Here is a 19,520-nt window from a genome sequence, read left to right on the forward strand (position 1 = left end):
CCATGTTTGTTTTTGCAGATTTAAACAAAAATCTTTGTACGTGGGAAATATCAGTGATCCCACCAGAGTAATTTAACTTAACATTAATTAGAGTCTCCACTTATTTCCACAAGTACTGTCCTTGAGGGCAGTTTGGAGAGACGTGTGGACTTCTACTTACTTTGAATTTGGTATTAGAGGTGACATTCACACTTTTAGGGCCTCCAGACTCCACTCCTGCCAGATTCCACTTTTCCTTTCTCTCTGTCTCTGTGTATTTTTCCATCAGTCAGTTCCAGACACAGATAGAAGACAAAATAAAAGGAAAACCATCAGAAAATGTCTTAGTTCCATAACAACATAAATCCTCAAAGTGTCTGGAACTCTCCTAGAAGGATGAGCACATTCTTCCAGAAGATTCTCTCGTTTGTTTTTATGATGCTGTTCTGTGTGGGTCCAAAATCTCCCATAGTTGTTCAGGTTGGTTGATGGCAAAGGTCATAACTCATTCGTCACTCCCTCTAGTGACCCCTCGTCCCCCCTGGATGGGTCACTGTCATCCCATAGGACAAATATAGGAATGTCAATGTCCTTTATTTTGTTTTCATACTTGTTTACTCTGGGTTTTACTCTAATTCGGAATCTTCTCTTTCTCACTTATCATACTGGAAGTCTATAACACAAATCGGGGGCATGGATGAGTTGTGCAAGACGCCATTGAGTCAATCCTCTACAGGGTAGAGTCTACCCTGAGGGAAGACGTTTTCACCAGACTTCATTACTGCAACAGGCCGACTCACGTTCTCCCTCTGTCTTCTCTCTGTGTGTGTGTGGGTCCAGATACAGTGAGTGTACTCATCCTGCTGTTCTCCAACATGCAGCTTCACGCTCTACCTTCTACATGCAGACACACATGTGAAGTCCAAAAACACAAACGTTGTGAATCGACAGTGAGCTTGTGTGTGTGTGTGTGTGTGTGTGTGTGTGTGTGTGTGTGTGTGTGTGTGTGTGTGTGTGTGTGTGTGTGTGTGTGTGTGTGTGTGTGTGTGTGTGTGTGTGTGTGTGTGTGTGTGTGTGTGTGTGTGTGCAGGGAGCCTCCCTCCCTCGGGGTTGTGTATGGGCTTGTTACAGCAACATTCCTCCTCTCAGCTGCTTCTGAACAGCACATTCCAGCAAGAGAGCGATAGAAAGAGAAACAAGGGTGAATAAAGAGGGAGAAGAGGAAGAAGAAGGGAGCGAGAAAAAGGAGGGAGTCAGAGAGGGAGAAGTAAAAAAGATGGAGTAAAGAAGGATGGGCAGAGGAGATTGGTAAAGGAAGTAAAAAAAAGCATTGATAATGATAATATTGGTATATAATGTAGTTGATCCTTGTCATGTTGTCTGTGTGCAGCTGACTCCTCCTCGGCTCCACACACAGGTCAGAGGTCAGGGTCAGATACAGTCCACAGAAACCAGAGCCAGTGCTGAGAAAAGGAAGTGAGTGAGAGGAGGGGCCACAAGGTCTTTCTTAAAATATTATTCCCCATACAAACATAAAGCACACACACACACACACACACACACACACACACACACACACACTGCTCCTCAGTCTGCTTGACCTGTTTCCACTGAACTGGAGGGAAGATAGAAATCTCACCCAAAACATAGACACGCATAATGATTCTGCCGCACAACTGCACAGCAAAAATAAAACCTTACAAATACTGATAATGATGATGATAAAATAATAATAATATCAAAGACTTATGTTAAAAAAATTAATAAAATTAATTTAGAGTTGAGATCAGACTGATACAGGCAAACAAAAATCTTTTATAATGAACCAATTAGTCAATCGATCAGTTAGTCAGAACAAGAGCTCGAAAGTGAACACACACACACACAGATTCGTTCAACAGGTATAATGACAATTGAAGATTGATTTTTAACACTTTAAACCCCCGGTCCCATGAGGTTCCTACAAAATAAAGGGACAATAATAATGCACATTACATGAAATAAAAGACTCAACAGGCATTTCCCTCTTCACATATTAATTGGATAAATTATGAAACAGAAGAGCATATATAACGAGTGTCCTGTAAATGAAATAACATCTATTGACGTGTACATAGAGAAATTATCGGTGAGCGCTTTTATGTTTTGCATCAGTTAAAGAGAGAAACAGCAGAAACAGAAAAGAAACAAGAATGGAGATCCTGTATTCATACGTCACCTGCACGAGTCCCTCATGTCTGGTGCTTACTGAGGATAGAACAGAAATATGAGGGGACGGGGGAAAAAGAAAGCAAAGAAGACAGCATAAAATATTTACTGGGATAACAAGCCCAATAAGCTTCAAGACAAGAGAAAGCAGTTTGTTTGTGTGAAAGGCTTGTTGGCTCAGCCACAGCGTCCCTGCTCCTTCTCCCTCTCGTTTGGCCTGAATAGATGGGTTTGTTTGTCGTCACTGGTAGAACTAAAGGAAAATAAAGTGACTCAAGTCCTCTTTTCCTCGTGTGTGTGTGTGTGTGTGTGTGTGTGTGTGTGTGTGTGTGTGTTAATTAATCATGCATAAGAGTCTGTGGAGTTCTCGGCCTCCAAGCAACTACATCCAGAACACAGTTTGCTTTCTCTGTTTGCATTTGAATGAAGTGGATACTCGAAATTAGAACAAAAATGAATTACGTAACACTAATTTTAATCCGCTTCTGCTACTAGTCCTTATATTAGCATTGCTGCTTCAATACAAATGATATCACTACGTCCTGCTGTTCAATTCTGTCTCACTCTGTTTTTCAGAATTTCATACATTCCTCTGTGACCATTAGTCGAGATGTTACATGGTACAATTGTTTTTTGATTCTATTTCTGGTAATATCTTAATCCAGATGATATATCTGACCCACTAATCTGCTGGCTGTTAGCTGCGTCTTCACTCTGCACTCCACATAATCTGGCTCTCCAACAATTGATCTATCTATCTTTCTATCTATCTATCTATCTATCTATCTATCTATCTATCTATCTATCTATCTATCTATCTATCTATCTATCTATCTATCTATCTGCAGATGATGAACCTGTTTTCTTCTGTTGCCTTTGTACACATATATATATATAAATATTTTAACTGTCATCCTCCCCCAATGAGAGGAATTGTACAGAGCGCCACCTGCAGCTCTTACAAAACTGAAATACTTTCACATGAATGCATCAGTGATTTACTGTAATTTCCCCACAGTGACAAAGAACCCCCTGCCATGTGATTGTTACTAAAGTAAACATTTGAATATGATGTCCACCTCTGGTTTTATGTAAGCTCTTAATTTGAAAAAATATATATAAATACTAATACTGTGAGACATGAGAGGGGATGGGTTTGGATTTTGACAATATTTCCTACTAACAACATACTTAACTCAGACTTAAGCAGAGCTACCATCTTAATAAAAAAGGATATAATCCATCCTATTATATATACTGCTTATCCTTCCAGGTCTTTGGGTGAGACGAGTGTAGGGCCAACTTATACAATCATTCACGCTCACATTCAACTCTACGGTAAATTTAGCATCTCTTATTAACCTCACCCCAATCTGCAAGCCTTTGGACTGTGAGAGGAATAAAAAATGAATGATTAATTTCTGACAATGAATGAAGGAATTACTCGCCTCGATCATCCCAGCCCCGGAGTAGTTAGTGATTGTCTGATGAATGTATGAAGATGAATTAATGAAGGTGAATACATGAAACCATGCATACAACACATGGAAAACCCAAAGGGAATTATCCACCTAATATTAAGCAATTCCCCACATTTAAGAAAACATGTACAGTTACATATGATCTGTAACAGTATGGTGTGTTACATAATGTAATATACGTTTTTTTAAATTTACTTTATTCAATATTGAATAACTTACAAACAGGGAAAAAAGTAGAAACTTTACAAACAAAGTCAATAAAGATAAGATTTCAAAATAAAACATAATAAAGAATGAAATAAATACATACAAGTCAAAGGTTAAATTAAGTTTTTGATTGTTTAATTAATTGAATAGACTCATAATACATCTTAACATGATTTCTAAAAGATGGAAGAGACCTTGACCATTTGACTTTATGGATGTGGAATTTCCCAATTAAAACAGATACATTGATTATATGTTGAACTTTGGGGGTTTTTTTGTTTTCATTGTACAACCAAACATTTAATTAGGTGTGTGGTTATTTTATTATTTCCTCCTAAATTCCCATTTATTATAAATATCCATAAATACATATATATTTATATTGGCGGAGCTGCGTCAAAACAACGGACAGACATCCCATCCAATTAGAGGCAGCTGTAGTGTGGAGCTACAGCTGCACTAGCCAATGACACTCTGACCCCAGGTGTCTGCCGTCCAATCACGGGGCGGTATGCGCTGGAAGAGGAGGGGCGTGCGTCCCGTTGGCTGTGCCCAGTCCGGATGTTGCTCAGTCGCGAGCGAGCAGCAGTGTGTGAATGTGGCAGCGAGGTGAACAGGGAGGGGTGCTCACACTCCGACTCCTTTCTTTTCACATTTTTTTAATCCACGTACTCCACCGTTACTTCCCGGTTTATGTGCCGGCTCGGCGGTGAAGTTCTCCGCGGGGGCAGAAACCTCGTCCGCCGCTGTTTTTTTTGTTTCCTCCTGGAGTAACCGCTGCCGCTGACCGAGGAAACAGCCCCGAAGAAAAGAAGGAGAAACAACATGGGGCGATGATAAAAGAAGAGGAAGGTGTTGCGTTGTGAACCGACGATGACTCCCTGGGGGGACCCGTGAAGCCTATTTATTTTTATTTATTCCCCCCCCTGTCTTCCCTCTGCCCCCTTTTCTTTTTTTCTTCTTGTTTTATTTGAACGTGTTCTCCTCCCGTGTTTCTCTGTGGAGAGCTATTAGCTTATTTATTTTTTTGTCGGGGAGGAGAAGGCGAACCAGGACTGGAGGATGGAGCAAGCCGGCATCCTGAGAAAGTTTATCCAGGGGGTGAAGGCCATGAGCGAGGGGGACGAGGACAGGGGAGAGGACAACTTCGGCAACGACTTCATGGTGGGTTAAAAAAAAAAAGCATACAAATCCACACTAGCTGATTTTAAACCTCCATCTTTCTGTTACCCCCATTATCCCCATCATGCTGACCCTCCGTACCCCCCGCCTCCTGCCTCCCTGTATCCCACAGGAGGTGAGGCAGGGGCGGCCACACTGCCCCCTCTTCCTCTTTCCTCCCATTTTCCAGGCTTTACATGGCGGCCTAGCATTGTCCACACGCCACAAGAAACACCACCGGCTCCCGTTTCTGCAAACGATAATGAAACAAACAACAAAAACAAAAGAAGGACATGTTAACGCTCCCCCCTCCCACCCCACCCCAAGGCTCGTTTCCTTTTTTAACTTGGCCTCGTTAGCATTAGCTTAGCATGCAAGGCTAAAGTGTCTGTTAACCATGCCTGAGTGTGAGGATACAGTGTTGTCCTCCCTGATCTCTAAGAAGCATTAACCAAAAACTGCATCTCCAGTGTTGTTCCCTCAATAGCATTGTGCATAATGGTTTATTATTAGGACGATGGGACGTCTTTAGTTAATAATATACAGATAAGTTAGGAGAATCTACTTTAACACACTCATTACCCGCCTCTATTTCCTAAATTCAGTTTACCTGCAGCTTTCAGGCCCAGCAAACATAGTTTAGTCCACCCCAGGAAGAGCAGATAAACTACAAAGCCGACTACTCCATAAAGCTTGATTTAGTGAGGTGTTGACTGTATATCCCTGGTGTGCCTAATAAACTGGCCCCATAGTGTAAATGTTAATTGTATAGACTCTAAAGAATATAGCGTAATTATTGGTATCTTGTGGAAAAGGTCTTTTGAGATCCAAAAAGACACAATAGTATTCTAACAACATATATCTGTCTGCCTTATGTTGACCGCTAACCTGCAGTCATACGTGTGCCTTCACTACATCACTATTGTGTTGCAACCCTAGACTCAAAATAGGACCTCTCCCAGGCTTGTGAAATAGCAGAAATAGACACTAAGGAGACGACACTTCTCTGATAACACACGTGTCATCATGCAAGCGTTTTAGTTTATCGGTTTGGATGAGGATATGTTCGGGAATACTCTGCTAACCGGATGGCTCATACACATTTATGACCTCCATCTGCAACCGTGTAAGTTGGAAGTAATCGGTTTGTTAGTAAATCTAAAGATACATCAGTTGCGGTTTAACATGGTGGAGTGAAGTGTTTTGATTTATTTTATTGTATTGTGCTGTGATTTGTCGGGGAATGAGGCTAATCAGTGTCAGAATAGTAGCATTTTCTCCTTTTGCCTACAGTTACACACACACACACACACACGCACACAACCTTCTCCTCACTTCCTACTTCACGTAAGCTGCTTGCTGGAGCTTGCAACATTCTTTCTTGGCCCATTTCATAACATTTTGTCCTGGCTTTAAAAGTGGAGCTTTATCAACTATTGGGTACACTTTGAATAAAAGCTGCAGAAGTTGACAGGCGGTTTGGTCCAAAATTAGGGACAAAACTAATCCTGAAATATGCAGAACTCCATGTATGGGTCTAGTTTTTAGTTGATGACCTGCCCCGTCCTGTCTTCAGGCGTGCGTTTCAGAAAACAGGGAGGTAGCGGATGTTGCACAAAAACCAGACTTACAGACTCATTGGTGGAGAAACCAAGAGGAGCTATGACTAGTCTGCTGCTCACTTATTTACAGGGCATTCGGTTCGTAATGCACTTGATCGGAAACAAAACAGTTGCGTCATTGAATAACTATCTTGTATAATCTCTACCCCTTCAAATTCTTATTCGGTGCATATTCCTGTTGACTGCTGCTTCATCTCAACCGTAAAGATATCATTTGTAACAGTTCTTAATTAACGTGCCTAAAAACGACTCGACCCATGTTATATATATTTTGTTGACTTGTTTCCAACAATATTCAGACTCTGAGAAATCCCAGATTTTATTCAAGGAAAGAGGACTTTTAATTTTTCCTTCCACTGTTTGTAATGGTATCTCGTAATGGATCGCGGTTATTCATTGCAATTTGCTGCGTATCTTGAATACTTTTTTTTAATTGGTAGTGGTGGTGAAGACAACCAATCCCATGATTCCACGCAGCTTCATGAGGTCATCAAATTAGATCTTTTGTTATTGTTTTGATTGAGGGACCCCTAGTGGCCAAAGTTCCATGTTGTACGTTTAAATCCTCCAGGCAGAGTTGGCAGGGGAAGTGGGCAATTGATTTATCACTGCCATACTTCTCATTCAAAACTTCCAACCTACAACTACAACCACAGCACTCTGCTGTTGGGAGGAGCCACTAGCAGAATAACAAAACATCCCTCTGTTGGCCTTTGGGCACACCCCTCCAGTCAGTAACTTGACCATCAAACAGCTCATATAAATTAGATTTGTAGACCATCAAAGTGCTTTTAATATGAACTATTTTATAATCTAGTTATTCACAGTGATCACGTTATTTTTCTGCATGCAAACTTGCCTAGTATAATCTTTAAGGCATCAATGTGAATGGGGCTTCGGGCCATATTTTCTCACAGCTGGCAACATCGGCTTGTGTTGGATTTCATCTAAATTATTCAGCAGGCGGCTCATAGACGAGGAAACTTGTTCTGATCAAGTTGAGTACAGGTGCGTTCCAGTGTACCAAGAACAATTGAGCTGCATTAACCAACATTTGAGTAAGAGCCTTGAGTGGTTGCTTCTGGTCCGTCGTACCAATTTCCAGATTATTTGAGGCTTTCAATTGCTGGAATCCAACTCGCAATAACGCAAGCGCATGGGCTGTGCTCGTCTGCACACTGAGTCACCAGAACGCCCTGACATAACAGCCACTTTAACTGCCTATTGTTGTTTATATATAGAAAGTGTTTTGTAGGCATAATTGCAGTGCTCTGTCGGTGCAACTAGTCAGAGATTATACATTATAGTTTGTCCAGTGTTCTTTTTCAGCTGTTTGACAGAACAGGAACACTTGAGGACACTTTTCCACCTGGTAACCAAATGTGTTTTGTGCCGTTTTCCGGTGTTCACTTGTGATTTTGTCATGTTTTTGCCGCCAGAAACATTTTTGCGACCTCCTTTGGCTTTTGGAATTCGTACAGGGTGGTTTTGGTTTAAAAAATATGGGAAACGTATGGAGAAACATCAATGTGGGATTTAATAACATGGCAGATTCCATGAGGGGCAAGGAGACGGAGAAACACATGATGAACAGTTGGAATCCAGCGTCATTTCTGGTCCTAATCTCTGTGCTACAATCATCAACAGGCTTGATTCAAAGCCGATATGATCTCTCACAAACAAACATTATAAATCCTCCTGTATCTATATTTTCTTATCTGCTGCTGTGTTTTTTCTGGTACATTTTTGATAAGAGTATGTTTGAAAGCTGACCTAAACTGCTTTGCGTGCTGGTGGCTCCAAATGTCAGTGAGACACTCAGTAATTATTTGAAAGATTTAAGCTTCAGGAATCTGTATTGTGCAACGTGTCATCAGTAAAAGGCTCACTGGAGGATCATTTGAAACCAATCATCTGATGATGATGATGATGATGGCTTAATCCAAAGAGATAAAAAAAAAATCATGTCCTGTTTAAGCCTGGAGTCTGTCTCATGACGCAGGTTCTGCAAAATTGGGGCAACTGTGCAGGAGCTGCTTTCACCAACCCAACAATGGCAATCTTACTCGTGTCACAAGGTTGGTTATCAACCCACGACTTTCCAAACTGGCTACTAGTGCACTTGTGTAAGAGAGACGTTTTTTTTTATTTTTTATGAATAGATCATTTCAAATCCTACACTATGAAGCCATTCAGGGAAGATTTAAAGAAGATGAAATATTGGAGGAAAATGTTGATCATGATTCAGTAATTAAAAGGAAAGTAAATATGAATACTAAACAGACATTTTCAAAGTAAGTCACTCAATAGGTAAAAGAAACCAGTTGAAACATTTATAGATTTTCAGGATTTGTTTCTCTTTTTAAAGGCGACAGAGATTAAGTGCAGAATTTACACAAGTGTCTGGAGGACTAGCCTCCTACATTTTGGAAAGTATGACGCCTCTTCGACAGTGTGACCTTACCTATCATGCGTTCATCACTGTGGCACCAGATGCAAAATCCTTCTTCTCCTGCCCCGAGCGAATCCTCTCGATTAATCTTAATTGATGTGAAACTCTCTTGATCGTCTACCTCGTCCAATGTTAAATACTGCCTCTCAAATCTGGCTTTAGCTTTACCGTCCTCTGGGCAGAGCTCTCAATGTTCCTGCTGTCTCGTAGACGTGTATTTTGGCACTTTAGTTGCAATGTGTCACTTCCTGTGGGCAAAGAAAGTGTCTGTATTCGACACAGACTTTTATCTAGACGGAGAAAATGGGAAGCGTATGGTTTCTCTGGCTTAAGAGTCTAGAAGCACTGTTCTTTTAGACCCCCGCCTTTTTCGTGGCCATATATTTGATTTGTAGTTTCTAATTCACTGTGTATGCCCCCTGAGCAGTAAGGGGTGTACGTTGAAGGCCGGGGCTGACCAGAGGAAAGATAAAGTTCATGCTGCTGATGTAGGGAGGCAACAATTAGTGACTGTGCTCAAACAACATTTCAGATTTTTGGACTTTTTATTGTTTGAAAGTCTGTTAGAAAACTTACTGGACGTGACAGACGCAACAGAGTATGGACACGAAAGAAAATACATGCTTTGTGTTTTAAATCATCGGCAAAGTTTTGATTTCACCTCACTGCGAGTACACTGCTAAACAAAACAGTATTCTATGTGAGAGTCGTTCTTTCAGGACAGAGTGTGTATGTTTGTGTGTGGTGGTAGGAGTTCAGAGTTTAGCTGCAGGGATTGAGCTTGTGACCTCTGTGTTATGGGAAAGCTTCTGTAACTAGTCGGCCACCACAGTCTAAAAGAAACATGCTATTACAGGAAACGTATCCAAAAGGCCTCACAGTGTCGTACACATGCATTTTTCTGTCTGGGTTGTCCACGGTGGACAGCAAAGTTCTGGCAGTGTCGTAACAGCATTACAGAAGGCAGGAAATTTGACTAAAATCCAATCTGTTGTTAAACAAGAGGCTGAGGACAAATTTAAAAACGGTGTGATTTGGTTTCCTTTCATTTGCCGGGAGCCCTCGTTTGGCACATTACCAGATGTTTGCATATGAACAGATGCCTGGATATCACAGGCAACATACGAGGTGGGAGGAGGAGGCACTTTAAAGTGTCTTTACAGAGGTGTGAAAAATAATTTCGCAGGTTCAGCGAACATAGTTACAAAGTGGTTCAAGTTGGAAATGAGAAGCTGCTTAAGGTGTGAAGACAGGAAATAAACCACGGGAGCGGAAACAAAATGAAATGCAGGTCTGTGTGATCTGGTGCCTCTGTGATGTGCTACCCCTGTCGCGGCACCGACATTTGATTTTCTATCATAAACACAAATGTACCTCAACTCTTTGCTGTAGTCTAGACAGGGTTTAAACATAGGGCAGTGTCTCTGTGTGTGTGTGTGTGTGTGTGTTCCTGCCCCACCTTTGCAAGCAGATCCTGACTCTCGACATCAAAGAACTCCAAAAAGTGCAAACACACGCTTCTCTAAACTTGTGTCCTGTCGGGCAAACATAAAATGCACAGACGTGGGGGCAACACTATGGGATATGAGAATGCCAAACGTGCTAGAGTGTGTGTGTGTGTGGGCAAATGTGTGGTTGTTATTTTGTAGTAACCGGGGGGGGCTTCCCCTTCTCTCTGAGTTGGGTGTGTCTCTATCTGTGTTCATGCATATGTTAATTGCCCGATCTCCCAGCGCATGATCTGAAAACCTTTTTACTGTCATATTACTCATGGATACACACACACAGCACCGCAGTGTGGATTCAAAAGTAAGGTGGACCCGTGTGTTTGCGGAGCTTAATTCAGAAATAACTCGGAGCGACTGAGGCTGCGTTCAGTTCAGACAGACGTCTCCTCTGTGTCAACAACGTAAGGGACTGTGTTGGTAGTGGTGTGATGTTTCATACAGTGGTGAGGCAGTGAAATACGATCAGGGATGTCCAGTTAGAGGCTCGGACTTGCACGCTTGAATATACTGTATGTGAGACTGGCCACAGCAGTGCCTCGCTGGATGGCGTCATGTCGCTTTATCGCAAAACTTGTCATTTTTAGTGGTATTCCTTGGTTCGAAAACTAAACCACAGATTCCTTCCCTTGTATGTAATGAGTCTGAAAGTGAAGCATAATATGCAACCTGTTTTTTTGCACCACTCCTGGTATGTACGGTATGCTGCGTTCTCATTTTCAAACTCATCAGTCACTCTTTGTGTTGAAAATGAGCCGCAGGCGGCAGACCCTGGGCTCTTTTTATGGTAGACTGTGAAGACTAGACCTTTAGGTTTCTATAAATGTATCTACGCACTGATGTACGTGTGACTATAATTTATTTACTCACTTGAGAAACAGCAGTGGGGAATTAGTGCCACAGTTTGTTCTGTGTTGTGGTCTCATCGGGTGGAACCACTGACCAGAATATTACCATTTGATCGGTCACACATTGAGGTCCAGTGCTGTTGTTTATGGTGTGTTTGTTTATGTAGGCCTGTTTGCTTTTAAACCAAGCGGCACAAATTTCAGCTTGGTTGACTTGGCAAAGTATTGAACCATTAGGTCAGCAACTAAGAGTTTTTGTACGTGGGCGGTTGTCTTCTCTGCCTGCTCCCATCATGGTTATAAAAAAACAAGAGAAGCCTGGTGTGTGTTTGTGTGGCTCGGCACTTTTATTAGGTTGTTTGCGTGCGTGGGTGCAGGGGCAGGTACACCACAGGGGCTGCTGTTGTTTTGTGTAAGCGTGTGCGTGTGCGTGCGTGTGCGTGTGTTGCAATTACTGTTAGCCTGTAATCGGGGAAAACATCAGGCTCGGGTTGGGTTCGGACACAAACAATTGGATGGCTGTTGGGTTTGGGCCGTGTTCAGTTTGTTTTGTTCACAAGAATTTATATGAACACACAGAAACACACACTTAACAGCAGATAGAGGTTGAGTAAGACCTCAATCTGAAGATTTATAAAATCACATGGGCACATTAAAGTTACAGAATCCGGCTTGTGAGGACGAGGTCACCAGTTTGACCCTCGATATGGGCTGCGAATATCTACGGCGAAGTGATTAATACGCACGCACACAAACACCAAGCTCACAATACACACACAATGAGTGCCTGCCCCAGATGAATGGGATTATATGCGGTTTGTCCACATCTGCTTCCTGCTGCAGGCCGACATCCAGGAGCGGAAATTACCACCAGGCAAATACCAGCAAATGTTAAGTGTTTTGTGAGCGTGACGTTGCAGTAGACACCGTCCACTGTGTTTTGGGGCTCCAGAAATGTAGGATCTTGGTGGTATTAGTAAAAATGTCCGTGTTGATAAGCACGTGGGTTGGATTTAGATGCTGATTGTGATTTCACACCTATTTTAAAGAAATCATTGTGATGAGAGAGGGGAGGTCATGCTGGGAAAATTATGTCATTCTTATCCTCACAGGAAGTCACATGGCAGTCAGCTGCAGAATAGCACGACTGAAACTGGTGGGGGGTCAGTGTGTCTTGTGAGACACTTCTAATAACCCCTGGGTAAAAGTTATGTGATTTTTGCATCTCCTTTTTTTTTTTTAATCCTTTGAATCTGTTTTTTTTATTCTGTCAGATGGTTCAGAATTGAAAAGAGTGACAGACGGAGTGAAAGGAAGCCTGATTGTTTGTGCCTGTAAATGATGGGTTGTTACACTCCTCTGTGTGTGTGTGCGTGCGTGTTAGTCAATCAGTCATATCCACTCATACTATCAGTGTTCCACTGACCGATATTAGTCAGTAGCCATTAGGTGGAAATGGCTGCACAAAACATGTGCATGTTTGCGTGTGTGTATACAGCTTGGCTACTAATGCCTGATTGTTGTACATAATCTTTGGTAGGATCTTTAGCCAATGAGGATGTCACACACACACGCACGCTCACAATTTAGGACCTCTGACTCACATTAGCGGTCAGGGTGTGGTTTGTTGTTATTTCCTTAGTGATTGAGCTTGATTACTAAGTTCAACTGAACTGCTTGATGAACAGTGGACACCTGACATTGTGACCTGTTGTTGTCTGAAAAAAACTCTGTCGTTCAAAGGGGGTTCAACATTTCTTTATCTTATTCTCTTTCTTGCACAGAGATAGATGAGAAGAGCTTAGCTTAGCACAAAGATTGGAAACAAGAAAACAATTAGCTTGGCTCTGACCAAAAGCGACAAAATCCCCCTTAAATTCAAGACTCAATGAATAAATTGGTCAGACTCTAATCGACACCACCACTAATTTGTTTTATAGGAGGAGTAACTTCCTTCAATCTGCGCTGCTTTCCAGTCTTCATGCTAAACTAAGCTAACTTTGAATCTAAACTGTTCAAGCTATTCCTTTAATGTAGCTGTTCTTCATATCATAACCCTCTCCTTTCACAACTCCACATTTCTTCAGACACCTTTTTATGTAGTCATATTTCTACTATATAACTGAGTATGACTTTGCACTTCACAGCTTTTTCCCTGATTTGGCATATTAACGCCACACTGAGACGAGGAAGGCATAGAGAACGTCAGTCAAGCTTATTGAACTGTCAGAGGCAGAGAAGAGGAGCGACAGGCTCATCGAGAGTCATTCAGACCCTTTTAGTCTCTGTGCTGTAGCCGCGCATCTTTTCCCCCCACATGCTCGCAGCACAGGAGATGGATTTTTTCTGAGAGCATTGTAAGGGGTGACCTATTTTAGCTTGTGTGTGTATGTGTGCATGGAAGGTGACCGTCAGCCTCTCACTTCCTGGCCACACACATGCCCAAATCCTTTTTTTCCTTCACTGTTTCTGCAGGAAAAGTGTATTTTCTGCCAATCAGTGCTCACTGCTTGGTTCATAAAGAGAATGTGTCACTCTCTGTATGTGTGTGTGAATTATTCAGTGTGCCAGGGAAGTATAGTGATGCAGACTTATTCAGCCAGGAGATGGAAAGTAGGTTAGCTCCACTAACAATTACATCTTTTTTCTCTTTACCTCCGTTGAGCTCTTTCTTCCCCTGTTGGTAGTTTTTAATCTTCCCTTTTCTCTTTCTAATCTTCCTTTATTCTCTGTCCGTCTGTCTCAGCACAGTAACTGCTCTGGCACCCTCGAGCCATTTTAGGTCAAGTCATTGTGAAGAAATGTGTCTGTGAGCACACATGACTCAGTCGCGCCCTGGAGGGGGTCTGTGAAGTCGGCACTGGGCTTTTGGGGGCAACGCCCTGTGTGTGAGTTTGTGTGTGTAGTGGCAGTGTAAATCGTGTGTTCACAGGAAACTGGCCAACTCAGTCATGCCATTTTACTCTTATGACTGATAGGAAGTAAGAAAGTAATAGAATCTACAGGGGAGCAGAAGCAGACTGTGGAGAGAACGAGACCAACATGGGAAAGATTTCCTATTATTTCAAACTTTTTTGCTTCTTATTCTAAGACAGACAGAACTAAAAGCACTGAAGTGAAGTATTTTATATCAGAAGTATTCAGTAGTATTCAGTGTGCTGGAGTAGATAGTATTCAGTGTACTGGACTGAGTGCAAAGATGAAAGTAGTTGAACTTTTGATAAATGGGCTAAAAAGGGTTAGGGTTAGGGGGTGCAGCGTCTGCAATCCTTATCTTTTAATGTGTCAAAACCATAGAAAACGTTTTGAGTTTCTATAATACCACTATTGGTGGTATTAGTTACTTCCTTTTCCTGTGAAGAAGAACGTTTACTTTGATATTTGGTACTCGTGCAACTCAAAATATGAAGAAGTGCATAAGATAAAATTGTTCTAGTTTTTCTCAAACTTGAGGGCTTGTTGTTTTTCCACTTTATATATACCATAATGTAACCAAGTTTCCTGGGTGTAACTGTACATACCATAAAAAATAATTACCGGCATGAGACTTAGTCGAGGTCCATCAGCAACAGCTTCTTTCATTTTTCTCACATGCCCACTTGTGCAAAAACGGCACTTTGTTAATAACAACTGCTTCATGGCCAGATTAAGGAAACTCTCAAGGGACACACAGCTTCAAACATTGAACTAGGCATTAAACACAGGGTAGCCTGTTAGAATTGTAGAAAATACATGGTATATAATTCGTTTTTAAAGCTAAAATAAATAAATGCAGATTTACAGCTTCTAAGATGTGAAGATTTGTTCTTTTAACATTAAATTAAATACAGTATCTTTGTGTTTGGGCCTGTTGACCAGATAAAACACCTTAGGCTCTGGAAAACTGTGATTACCACTTAATGATTATGCAATTAAATGAGAAGATAAACAGCAGACTAATCAATATTGGAAAGAATAGATGGTTGCAGACATGTTTAGTGACAATTTTTATGACGGGTTAATCGTTTAAGTCATATTTTGATCACAAATGTAAAACATTCACGTGCCCCAGCTTCTCAAATGTGAGGATTTTCTGTATTTCACTGTCATATGTTTTTTATTAAGTCGTATCTTTCAACTGTTATTCAAAACAAGCAATATAATTACCATGGGTATTGTTCTGTGGCTAAAACAAACTAAATGTTCTTGATTGAATATGATTGATTAATATAATTTATTTATTTTGTTTCTAGAATTTCAGCAGCTCTGAGTAAGCCACACTAAGGAGTGTTTGTACAGACCAAGTTCAAACCAATTGTATTTGTATAGCGCCAAATCATAATATACATTATCTCAAGGCACTTTACATAGGTCAAGACTCATATATATATATATAATGAGGGAGTCATCCCTTTTTTATTTGTTGTTTTTTCCCCTATCACATCAATTTGAAAGAAACTGATGCAACCACTAATGGTTATGTACTGAACAAGAATTAAATAAAGGACACTTGAGTTGAGATGATAGAGGCAAGGATATCTACTCCTCTTTGCCCTCCATCTCTGCACCCACCCCTCTCCTCCTCCTTTCAGAACAGAAGCTAGTGCGAAGCGACATAGTGTGTAAAGGGAGCGTGTGAATGAGCGACACAAACAAGGAATAAAGGAACCCATTAGTTTAGTTACCAAGAGCCTCTTAAAAGGCTTGGCTCTTCCCTCTTCTCTTCCCCCCTTTCTCTTTCCATCCCTCTCTCCCTTTCTCCTCTTTCATCTAAAATACTCACACTCTTTCTACTTCTTTCCTCCCCCCTTTTCGCTTCTCCTCTCTTGCTGGTTTGTAGGCAAGGTCTCTCCCTCTGCTTTATTTCTTCAGCATCCTCCAGGCTGTCCTGTTATTCATATGCAACACATGCTTGTGTGCGTGTGTTTTATGTAACTGAGGAAGTCGGAGTAATTAGAAACAGGGTCTGTCTGCGGGACAGTGGAAAGAAGAGAGAAAAAGGGTGAGAGAGACAGTAGCTGGGTCTCCATCCAAACCCACTGTTTTTATTGAGGATGAATCGCATCATAAAAGCAGCACATTTCATACGGTTTCGCTTTTATATTTGTATGCATATTGTAGTGTAAGGGAGTAAATTGTGTGATAATTACTTATTTATTACCTGACTTGCTGTCCTGTGATTGGGAGCCTCGCAGTTGTTACCTGGAGACAGGGGGACACAAACTACAAAAAACATTCACCACGATCTCCACCCCATCCTGTTCTCTGATTGGCTGCAGTTGTAACCGATCTGTCCGAGACTGCTAGAAACCTAATCGAAGGAGGCGACGTGTGAACGAGCCTCTTGGGTAGCGTTTTTGAAGAAGTGAAAGCTGATCTGGGCCCTTTTCCACAATTTGTTGGTGTTTGTGTTGTGTAGCGTGAACTGGGTATTAGACTCAAGAATAAACTGAATTTTAGTGGCCAAAATCACTGCTAAATTATAATGATGACTTGGCTGGGACATCATGCTCAGTAAAAAAAATTCTGCGGATAGTTTGACCGTGAGTCCTGCAACTTGTGAGGCGGTAATTCCAGTTTAGGTTGGTTATCGAACTGATGAATTCTACTACCACTACCTATCTATAAAATATTAGCTGCTGCTTTCTAAGTATCGCTTGTGACGAGTATAATGTGCTTGTGTAGTGTAAAAACAAACTAACGTTGGGTCAAACCAAACCATTGATGAGGTCCTTCAAAATGTCAGAATTTAGTGGGAGAATCAACCGGTTTTTCCCACTGTGCCACAAAGAGAAAATAACTTATCTTCATTACAGTGTTAGAGGCCATGTTTGTCTCCGCATAATATGTTTTGTGGGTTTGGGGGTAGGGGGTGCAAACCATCACAAATCATTGCTGCCTGCCTTTCCTGCTTATTATGCGTCTTTAGCGTGTGTGTGTTTGTGTGCGTGTATCTTCCTGGGCTCTGACCCAGCACAGAAGCAGACCTCTGTTGGAAATGTAATTCACATGAGGCCAGAAGAGCTCTAATGCTATTACCACACACGCATACACACACACACACACACATACACACAGCTGTTGCCGCCCACGGTCTCAGAGTGCGTACCTCTCTTTCTCTCAAACTCCTTCCTCTCCTTCAGTTTTCTGGTAGTCTGTTGCTGTGGTTTACAAAGGCGAGTGATGCATGATGAAAGGTGAAAACCTCATTGTGTCTCCAGGGTGTCTCTTTGCTGATAGTTTGAAATGTTGATGGGCGTGTGTGTCTGATTTTGAGGTCGAAAGTTGAGGTGCAAGAAATATTTTCTGTGACTTCAACTGTTTGAAGATCATCATATGTATGATTATCTGTATATTTTTTTTTATAGAACAGTGATGTTGGTGTTAGGGTTTGAAAGTCAGGATGTACGTGTAGAGGAAGGCCCGTCGTCAGAGTCACGGCGAGAAGAGAGAGACGAGAGGTGCGACCATTTTTCACATGAGGCTCCAGCAGCATGAACGCCCACGCCGACTTTCTCAAACTAAGAGAGAGAGAGAGGGGGAGAGAGAGAGAGAGCTAGTCTTAGATAGAGAGACCAGAGTGATTATCTGAGAGAATACAAAAAGGCCCAATGAAAGTTTTATCATGTTAATTGGACCAGGTTTTATTTTTTGGTATTTGTAAACAAACAAATCATGTTAAAGTACATTTTTGGAAATTTGAGAAGGTTTGTCTATAGATGAAATAACCTTTTTATAGCTAATGCAGTTATTAACTAGAATGACCCTTAGTAGAGCACATACATCTGCCCAGACCAAACAGTCCCCTTACAAATCCACATTTGAATTTTACATGGATCTGCACATCCTTATAAATATTAGTCCCCTAAACATGCCTGATTTTCAAAGTGTTTAAGAAAGTAGGGGGAAAAAACTCCTGTGTCTACTCCCTGATCCTGATCCACACCAAAATGTCTTCCCTGACCCATATTGCATCCCTTAACCAAGTTTCAGGGTAATTTTTGTGTAATCTTGTTTACAAACCAACAAACGGAAAGGGGTGAAATCATAACCTCCTGGGACGAGGTAAAAACCCAACAACTCGGGGCTTCCCATCACATGAGGCTGTTCATCTGCATCACTGCTATAACCATAGTGTTGAATGGATACTTTGGTACAAACTACAAATAAATTATATTCTTATTTGTGGAGAGTGGCCCTAAACAAATTAGTTTCTTATTGACAATGTCTGAGGACATTTAGCTGAGCTTCGTCCTGCTGCCTGACGGTGGACGTTGTAATTTGTTCTCCCCCCATTAACCAAATGTGTCTTCATGAGTGTCAGCCACAATTTAATTTGGTCACATTAAACTTCATCCACTGTCACACACAGAGGAGCAGGAGTGTGTACGTTAGGGGGGAGCTGTGGTAAATTAGCGCCAGATTGAATGGACGGTTTTAGTGATGCACAGATGCGACTTGTATCACAGCTTTACGTTGCTTTTGTTGCTGTCATGCATCTCTGTCGTGTGTGCTGTCAAAGAAAACCACACCCTTCATGTTGCTTTCTCTCCATTTAAACCTACAAATACCTCTGTGGGTAAGAATTAAGGAAATGATCATCTGCTAAACATTTTTCCTCTCTTCTTTCTTCCAGCGGTTACGGCGGTTATCCACCAAATACCGGACGGAGAAGATCTACCCCACCAATGTAGGAGAGAGGGAAGAGAATGTAAAGAAGAACAGATACAAGGATATACTGCCATGTGAGTACTGGCACACCCACAAAAACACACAGTGGACATTTTGACTCAGCAAACACATATATTTAATAGCTCACGTGTGTGGTGTTTAATTAAGCCCTACTTTTAATGGTGCCACTGCTAATGACGTTGGCTACACCAGAGCTTTTTCTGGAAAAATTAAATACTGTAAGTCAGCAATGACATGCGTGTAAATACTGATCTGATGGAGGGAAAGACAGCGAGAGGCACTTAATGACCCCAGGGGAAGCCTCCACGACCCACCATCTGTCCTACTTTTTTTTTTATACCTTTATCCTCTTTTTCTCCTCTGTCCATCCATCCATTCATTCATTA

The 19,520-nt window shown here is 41.5% G+C and overlaps 1 protein-coding gene across 5 annotated transcripts in view; it reads left to right on the top strand.

Annotated features, from left to right (window-relative positions):
• Positions 1 to 4,440: 4,440 nt before the first annotated feature.
• The window catches only part of ptpn12 (protein tyrosine phosphatase non-receptor type 12), a 40,200-nt gene continuing 25,120 nt past the window's right edge, over positions 4,441 to 19,520 (top strand). For all 5 annotated transcript variants that reach the window (XR_007032332.1, XR_007032333.1, XM_047338523.1 and 2 more), the window contains exons 1-2: positions 4,441 to 5,039; positions 19,079 to 19,187. Coding sequence is in view for 3 of the 5 variants with exons in the window: in XM_047338523.1 (XP_047194479.1) it covers positions 4,938 to 5,039; positions 19,079 to 19,187 (211 nt within the window). In the remaining 2 variants the exon portion in view is untranslated. The remainder of the gene's footprint in view (positions 5,040 to 19,078; positions 19,188 to 19,520) is intronic.

This window comes from Hippoglossus stenolepis, chromosome 22, assembly GCF_022539355.2.
Source record: "Hippoglossus stenolepis isolate QCI-W04-F060 chromosome 22, HSTE1.2, whole genome shotgun sequence".
NCBI lineage: Eukaryota > Metazoa > Chordata > Actinopteri > Pleuronectiformes > Pleuronectidae > Hippoglossus > Hippoglossus stenolepis.